This window comes from Panthera pardus, unplaced genomic scaffold, assembly GCF_024362965.1.
Source record: "Panthera pardus isolate Hobbes unplaced genomic scaffold, ASM2436296v1 HiC_scaffold_2, whole genome shotgun sequence".
NCBI classification, from domain to species: Eukaryota; Metazoa; Chordata; class Mammalia; order Carnivora; family Felidae; genus Panthera; species Panthera pardus.
The window spans coordinates 39711261-39719378 of NW_026526765.1; the positions used below are offsets into that span (position 1 = coordinate 39711261).

At 48.3% G+C, this 8118-nt stretch overlaps 1 protein-coding gene across 3 annotated transcripts; it reads left to right on the forward strand.

Moving 5' to 3' along the window:
• The first annotated feature begins 520 nt into the window (after nt 1-520).
• On the forward strand, nt 521-7369 carry FST (follistatin). 3 transcript variants are annotated; one of them, XM_019464329.2, is made up of 6 exons: nt 521-1033; nt 2906-3097; nt 3529-3747; nt 4082-4306; nt 4975-5202; nt 6168-7369. In XM_019464329.2, the coding sequence occupies exons 1-6, from the start codon at nt 949-951 to the stop codon at nt 6248-6250; spliced, it is 1032 nt and encodes a 343-aa protein (XP_019319874.1). In that variant the 5' UTR covers nt 521-948; the 3' UTR covers nt 6251-7369. The 3 variants fall into 3 exon arrangements, with proteins under 3 accessions (XP_019319874.1, XP_019319875.1, XP_019319873.1); XM_019464330.2 differs by having other exon boundaries at nt 525-1033; nt 4972-5202; nt 5904-7369; XM_019464328.2 differs by having other exon boundaries at nt 525-1033; nt 4972-5202.
• The last annotated feature ends 749 nt before the right edge of the window (nt 7370-8118 follow it).

Below are 8118 nucleotides of genomic sequence, written 5' to 3' on the forward strand. Positions count from 1 at the left end.
CCCAACTCCGGACGGGGGGTGGCCGCACAGTCAGGCACGCACAGACCCAGACACAAAACCTCGCCGGTCCCGCGCCCAGGCTGCGGGGGCCTAAAACTGCCGCGCGCCCCGGCGGAGCGGCGGGGCCAGCGCGCTCCGACCCGGCCGCCACCCGGGTATTTCAGCAGCTCCGGGCTCTCTGGGCGTTTGCAAAGTCTTTCTGGAGCGGAGGAGCGGGAGGAGAGACAAACTCCCGGGTTCCCCCCCACCACCACCACAGCTCCGCTCCGCCCGCCGCCGCCGCCGCCGCCTCCTCCTCCAGCGCCCCCACCGCGCCCCCCTGCGCGCACACACACACACACACACACACACACACACACTCTCTCTCACACACTCACACTCACACAGACACGCCACCCCGGACGCGCCGGCGTTGCCTGCGAGCGGCGGCGTGCAGGACTTGAAGTGGGTGTTCTTCCCCACTCCCCACCCCCGAAGCGTCGCCCCCACCCCCCGCCCGGCCGCCTTCCCCCTCCCTCTCCCTCCTACGCAAATAAGAACTCGGCGATTCCCCTCCTGCCGCTTTGATTTCGGGCACCTCCAACAGATAATTGGGAAGGGTTTCCAGAAGGTGGGAAATGTCACCTGATTCACACTGAACTTTTAAAAGCTCCCCACCCCCAAGGAGCCGCGCACACCCTTGCTCGCGGCCGCCCTCCCACTGCCCCACACACTGGGAGACCGCCCACCGCAAACCGCGGAGACCCCCGTCTAGATTTAAAGCGCGGCTGCGCCCGGCTTCTGACGTCCATTGAATCGCGCGGGCGGCCGGCGGCGAGCGCGGGGCTGCGCCGGGATCGCTGCGCCCTCCGCCGCTCGCCTTTGCGACGCGCGCCGCTCGCCCGAGCCACCCGCCGCCGCGCCCGCTCCCCGCGCCGCCGCACTCCTCGCCCCGCGTCTGCCCCCACGATGGTCGGTCCCAGGCACCAGCCCGGCGGGCTGTGCCTCCTGCTGCTGCTGCTCTGCCAGTTCATGGAGGACCGCAGCGCCCAGGGTAAGCGAGGGGGGATGCGCTGGGAGGCTCGGCTGCGGGCAGGGGTTTGTACTTTACTGTCGTCTGCACCGGGTCTGTTCTAAGCAACGCTGCTCTCGGAAGATTTTGGACCAACTTAGCGACTCCGGGATGGAGTGAAGTGGGAAAACTGAAGGCAGTGACACTTTCGGACTGCCAGCCGAGTTGGGAGCGCGGTTATCCTTTAAAAGGAAAGGGAGTAAGCTGGAGCCTCTCTCAGTAGTTAGGGTTAGATGCTCCAAGTTCTGGACATAATGAGTTTAGATGTTATCTCCCCTATTTTGGCTCTGAAGAAGGGGACAGGCATCAGTAGCCTGGAGATTTCAGTCGATCCATTTGCACTGTAACCTCTTTCCCTCCCACATCTTTTGGATACTTTAAAAAATGACTGGGGGTTGGGGGTAGATACTGAAATTTCTTCAGTGGCCGGGGGACGTGGTTTCAGCAACTTTGCCCAAACTTGGAGATGTGGGTGCTGAAAATTTTAGAGGGAAGTAGTTTTCTGCCTAGTGGATGCTTCTTCCAACCCCTTCCCCCCAACCCCGCAAAAAAAAAAAAAAAAAAAAAAAAAAAAAAAAAATTTACCCCGGAGTGTTTTGAGTAGTTCACAATTTTTTTTTCTCTGTGCCTCATTCCTCCGACTAACTTTATGGAGAACAGCGAGGAAGGACCTCACAACTTCTTTAATTTCTGAGATGCATTAAGAGCAAATTTCTAAAGTTTGGGTTTTTTTTTTTTTAATCAAATTTATTGCAGTGAGTCTTCGGACACAATTTTTAAAAATAATAATAATAGCAGCTTGCGGTCCAATGATTGTTCAAATTGTATTGATGGTTCCTAAGAAGACTTCCTGACCCAAACGCGAACCTGGGAAGGCGGGGGGAGGGGGGGGAGGGGAAAGTACTTGCAAAGATTTCTCTCGGTAGGTATGAGCTAGGTATATGTTGCCGTGAAATAGTAGGAAGCCGCCCCTTCCCCTGTTCTTTTTTCCCCTACACTTTCCTGGAGACAGACGTGTAACTTTCCTTCTTTAGCGTTACCGTTTTGAGTGTGTTGTGAGCTGTCCCCCTGGGCACTGCCCCCTCGCCGCCCTCACCTTTCGGGGCGAGGCGCTGCCTGGGTGCCGCGGACGTGGGCGCCGAGAAAAGCTGCCCTCGGAGATTTCGAAAGACCGCGGTGGCCGCGGGCGTCCTCTGGGTCTGGCGGATTGCAAAACGGGCCGGGCGGGCGGGCTGCGCCTCGAGGCCGCGCGGGGCAGCTCCGGGCAGGGCCCGGCTGCTTTTTTGCTTTCATTTTTCACAAGTGCCTTTTGCTTGATCTGTTCCTGTTGTGTGTGTCTGTCGGTCTCTCCCTCTCTCAAGTTCTCCTACTCTCTTAACCTCTGTCACAAATAATACTCGTACCGCCTACATGAAACCAACATGTAAAAACATCCGTCGCATCCTGTTTTTGTCAGGTTCTTTAATCTGCTCTTCGAGTCGCTGCAGGTTATGAAATGGGACGAATAAAAGTAAACAGTCTAGTAAAAGTCAATGCAAGCTGCACGTGTTGTGTCTGGGTCACTGGTAACTGACATTGATATGGCTGGGGCGCTCTGGCTTCTCGCTCTCCTTCCCCCTCACCCACCTCCCACCTCTTCAACCGTCTCCTCCGCCCCCCTTTCCCCACCCCTTCACTCCCTTCCATTTATTTTCTGCTTTTCTCTCCCATGTCTCTCTACTCCTCCACAGTCACTCCCGCCCCATCCCCGCTGGGTCTCCTCCTTCCCTCGCAAGCTCGCCACCTCGCCCCCTCCCTCCCCCTACTCCGCCTCTCCTCTCGCTCACCCACCTCCCCACCCCTGTCTCCTCGCAGCTGGGAATTGCTGGCTCCGCCAAGCGAAGAACGGCCGCTGCCAGGTCCTGTACAAGACCGAACTGAGCAAGGAGGAGTGCTGCAGCACCGGCCGCCTGAGCACCTCGTGGACCGAGGAGGATGTAAATGACAACACTCTCTTCAAGTGGATGATTTTCAACGGGGGCGCCCCCAACTGCATCCCCTGTAAAGGTAGGACTCTTCCTCCCCAGTTTCCAGGCCCTCAGTAGAGGGCGTCTTATCCTCACCTTCCCCGTTGCCCAGCTGGGGTGCGTTCGTGGGTTCCCTCTATCTTCCCGCAGTCCCGGTAAGACTTTCGGGTTGAATCTTGCCTGGTACACACTGCCGGCAAAACATGGTTGCCAGAGGTTCCTGGACTCACTGGCCAAGTGTGGTGGTGGAGCCAACCAACTCGCACTCTTTGAGAGAGATTTGAGTATAGGGTGCAGACCACTGACCCCACCCCCATCCCCACCCCCTCCTCAACTACTAGGAGAGAGCTGGACCCCTCTGGCGGGAACTCTTGGCCACAGGGTGGGTCCTGCAAGGCCTCCACAGCCCTCCTGGCTGACTTGCATACTGCCTGGCCCTGGCTTTGATCCATCCCTCTTTCCAACCCTTAGAGACATGTGAGAACGTGGACTGTGGACCCGGGAAAAAGTGCCGAATGAACAAGAAGAACAAACCCCGCTGCGTCTGTGCCCCAGACTGTTCCAACATCACCTGGAAAGGGCCAGTCTGCGGGCTGGATGGGAAAACCTACCGCAACGAATGTGCACTCCTCAAGGCCAGATGTAAAGAGCAGCCGGAACTGGAAGTCCAGTACCAGGGCAAATGTAAAAGTAGGTCCTCCCTGGTTCCCCCCCCTCCAGCTTTCCACCTGAGGTGGACCCACTGGAAGACCCCTGGGGTGTGGTATTGTCCACCCTAAGAGCCTAATAATGATGATGATGCAAAACAAAGCAGACTTTTTTAATGTTCTGAAGACTTCTTAAGAACTCAGACGGGACCAACCTAGGGTCATAGATTTTCTCTTGAAACCACTGGGTTCCCAAAGTGCTTGTTGAAAAGCTGGGTGCTTCCTTTTATGATTTCCTTGATAATATCAAATGCTCACTCCCGAGCAGCCAGGAAGTGCCTATTGTTAATGTGTATTTCTTTCCTTCTTTATTTCAGAGACATGTCGGGATGTTTTCTGTCCAGGCAGCTCCACATGTGTGGTGGACCAGACTAACAATGCTTACTGTGTGACGTGTAACCGGATTTGCCCAGAGCCCACCTCCTCTGAACAGTATCTCTGTGGGAATGATGGAGTGACCTACTCCAGTGCCTGTCACCTGAGGAAGGCTACCTGCCTACTGGGCAGATCGATTGGATTAGCCTATGAGGGAAAGTGTATCAGTAGGTATTCTGGATTAAGGAAGGAAAAGTGGAAACATGGTCAGAAAGGCTAGTTCTACTGGTAAAGCTGTGAGGTCAATCAAATAAGCCCAGATTTGCCCCGTAAGGCATAGTTTCACCAAAGGGGGAACTAGTCTCCAGTTTGGGTAAACTGTGGTAACCACAGCATTCCTCAAGGAAACAGTTATCTTCTGGAAGCATTGGCATATATGTTGAAATGCCAGCAAGAAATGGGAAACAACTTTCTGTCTTGGAAAACTTAGAATTCACTCAATTTTACACATTTTTTAGGTGCTAGACTTGCTGTAAGCAAGAAATAATTGCTTAACAGTTACTGAAAATCTGTTATCAGATTCTAATACTGATGGAATTCTTTATTTTTCAAAAGATTTCACTTGAGGGAAATAATGAAATCCTTATTAATTCCAGGATACTGTGGTAACCTGTTCCCCCAAAATACTATTTTTGTGTACTAGTAGGGAGTGTAGGGACCGTGTGTGTTTAAGTTTCAGTTTTATTGTCAAGCATTTTTGCATGAGATCTCCATTATCCTGTTAGCAAATCATAAGCTATATGTTTGTCTTTACTGACAGAGGACTAAAGAAAGGGAAAAACAGGGAGAGGAGGGAAAGCAATTTACTCATCACAGGTGTATTATATCCTAGAAGCAAAGTCCTGTGAAGATATCCAGTGCACTGGTGGAAAAAAGTGTTTATGGGATTTCAAGGTTGGCAGAGGCCGGTGTTCCCTCTGCGATGAGCTGTGCCCCGAGAGTAAGTCCGAGGAGCCTGTCTGTGCCAGTGACAATGCCACTTACGCCAGTGAGTGTGCCATGAAGGAGGCTGCCTGCTCCTCAGGTGTGCTGCTGGAAGTCAAGCACTCCGGATCTTGCAACTGTAAGTACAGTTTCTAACCTTCGCCGCAATGTGAGGCCTTCCCAGGCAAGCCCTAGGGAACGGAGACCTCAAAAGCACGAAAACCTTCCAATATAAGCCCATTTCTGTTTAAATTGGGTAGCTGCTAGGGGCACCTGGGTGGCTCAGTCGGTTAAGTGACTGACTTTGGCTCAGGTCATGATCTCACAGCTCGTGGGTTCGTGGGTTCGAGCCCCGCATGGGGCTCTAACAGCTCAGAGCCTGGAGCCTGCTTCCGAATCTGTGTCTCCCTCACTCTCTGCCCCTCCCCCGCTCACACTCTGTCTCTGTCTCTCAAAAATAAACGTTAAAAAAAAAATTTAAATTAGGTAGCTGCTAAATTTCACCAGCAATTCAGTGGTCCACAGAAAAATTCCCTGGAATGTTTCCCAGCATTAGGACTTGTCCAATGATCATCAACGGGCTTGCCTCTAAAAACCTAGCTCTAGTCATTTGCCCTTAATTCTTTTGCTGTAGTAATGTGCTTGGCCGTTTGCTTTATTAACACTTGAATCTAAACTAACTGCTTCAAAAGTTTTTTGTTTTTTTTTTTTTTCTTTTTCAAAGACAGCTGTATATGATCACACATGGGCTGCTGCTTTTCGCAGTTGCCTCTACTAACTCTGAATTAAGGACCCAAAGCAGTTATACCTAGAACACGAGCGCTTTTTATCTAATTTCAGGAATCTGCCCGTAAAACCTGAGCCATTGATTCTTCAGAACTTTCTGCAGTTTTTGACTTCATAGATAATGTTTACAAACAAAATGCTTTTTAAACTTATTGCATAACAGCAGATGCCAAAAACAAAGCATCTCACTGCAAGTCCCATAAAAATGCAACGCTGTAATATGGCTGTCTCAGAGGGCTTTGAAAACATACACTGAGCTGCTTCTGCGCTGTTGTTGTCCGTATTTAAACAACAGCTCCCCTGTATTCCCCCATCTAGCCATTTCGGAAGACACCGAGGAGGAAGAGGAAGATGAAGACCAGGACTACAGCTTTCCTATATCTTCCATTCTAGAGTGGTAAACCCTCCACCAATGTTCAGTGTTGATATAGCCTTTGGGCAAAAAAAAAAAAAAAAAAAAAAAAAAGAAAGAAAAAAGAAAAGAAAAGAAAAAATATATTGTCCATACTGTAAATAAGTGTATGCTTATTTATTTGGGGGGAAAACTATACATAAAGGACGTTTGTCCTAGAGCTCTCTCCCAGGCCACCTTGTTACTCATTGGACACGGAGAGGCAGTCATTGTGAGGTCTACTGGATGAGGCCCATAGTTGAGACTTGTAGACATTTATTTATACTGTGTCATGTTTTATAATTTATACATAAAATGTCTGGTTGACTGTACACCTTGTTTTTGAAGAAATTTATTCGTGAAAGGAAGAGCAGTTGTTATTTATTGTGAGGTCTCTTGCTTGTAAAGTAAAAGCTTTTTTTTTTTTCCTTGTAAACCATTTAAGTCCATTCCTTACTATTCACTCACTCATCTGTCTCCCTTCATCTCACTGTTGTTAGACTCTTTTCCACTTTAACAAACTTGCATGTCAGTTTCTGTCATGTTTTTTTATTTATTGGATTCTCTGCTGCCTGTTCTGTACATACATGATCCCTCGGGTTTTGTTTACAAGGAATCTTGACTGACCAAAAGGCATTATAACTGACTCAAATAGAAGGTACAGAGGATACATCTTTGAGGAAACTCCTAGTTCAGTTCTCTTGTCATGATTTGGGAGAGAAGGGGTGATAGAAATGTTAGAATTCTAATAATGTACTTTTAAGATGTTACAAATCCAAAGAAATTGATATGGGTACCCGGAGACTGAAGGAAGGGAATGCTATACATTCAACCTTTTGTTAGGTGTTTCCTGTAAGCTACTCTGCTGTACCTTTTAAATTAGTTCCTTTTCAAACAACGTGTCGCTAAAAGTTATATCAAAGCTTTATCAGTTCAAGTTTCTTGCTTTTCATAATACTTTTTTCTGATGCAATTTTATATTTTCAAACATGGCAAGTTAAATATAAATTCATTTAAATATATAGTTTTGTACTTTTCTACCATGTAAATGTGCAATGTATATAAAAGTTATAATGTGTATTTGTAAATAAATGATGAGTGAAAAAATAAAAAAATTTTAAAAAGCCAATGGTCTCAATTGTTGATGTTAGAGAAGTCGTTTGGGCTTTTGAGTTAAAGTGCATATGATATATTTGCTAAGAAATAGAGTGAGCCAGGACAATACAAGCTCCAAAGCAAGGTAAATTGCAAATCACCTCAGTGGAGTCTGACACATAAAGGGATCTGAGGTCCAGCAACCCCTTGACAGGAGTTACTACATACCTAAAAGCACCATCATCTTGCCTGTCCATTTATATGGTCTTCTCCATAGCAGGGGAACCCTTTCTTTATCTTCCTTCATCTAAATAAAATGGATCATAGATCTTTAAAAAACAAAGTGCATCCCAAGGAAAAACGAAAATAGCCTAATATTTGACAAGCACATTTTAGAAATCAGAATATCAACTACAGAACTAGGCATTAATGTTGGAGTTCTTGGGACTCGGGGTGAGGATGAGGCAGAGGTGGATTTCCACAACCACATGCATGGTTCATCAGGATTAAGTGATGACACTCGACTGTGTGTCAATATTTTGCAGGTTACTTTAAGACAGACGAGTCCCACTATTAGAGCCTAAGATTTCATACTGGCATCAATTAGTGGTCCTTACACATAATACATAACAAGGTAATACAATTTTTCAATCCATTGAGTGCTAATTCATTGCCTAAGTGTATTAAAAATATCAAAGGAATGCAAGATGCAAAGAAGTGAGGACTGGGTCTGTGGGAGGGAAAGAGCAAAGAACAGTCAATATTGCCAACATTGCTCAACAA

Coding starts and splice junctions, on each gene's coding strand:
- FST (XM_019464328.2), top strand. CDS start 949: ATGGTCGGTCCCAGGCACCAGCCCGGCGGGCTGTGCCTCCTGCTGCTG. Junction 4,307..4,971: donor CTATGAGGGAAAGTGTATCA/GTAGGTATTCTG, acceptor ATTATATCCTAG/AAGCAAAGTCCTGTGAAGAT. Junction 5,203..6,167: donor GCACTCCGGATCTTGCAACT/GTAAGTACAGTT, acceptor TCCCCCATCTAG/CCATTTCGGAAGACACCGAG.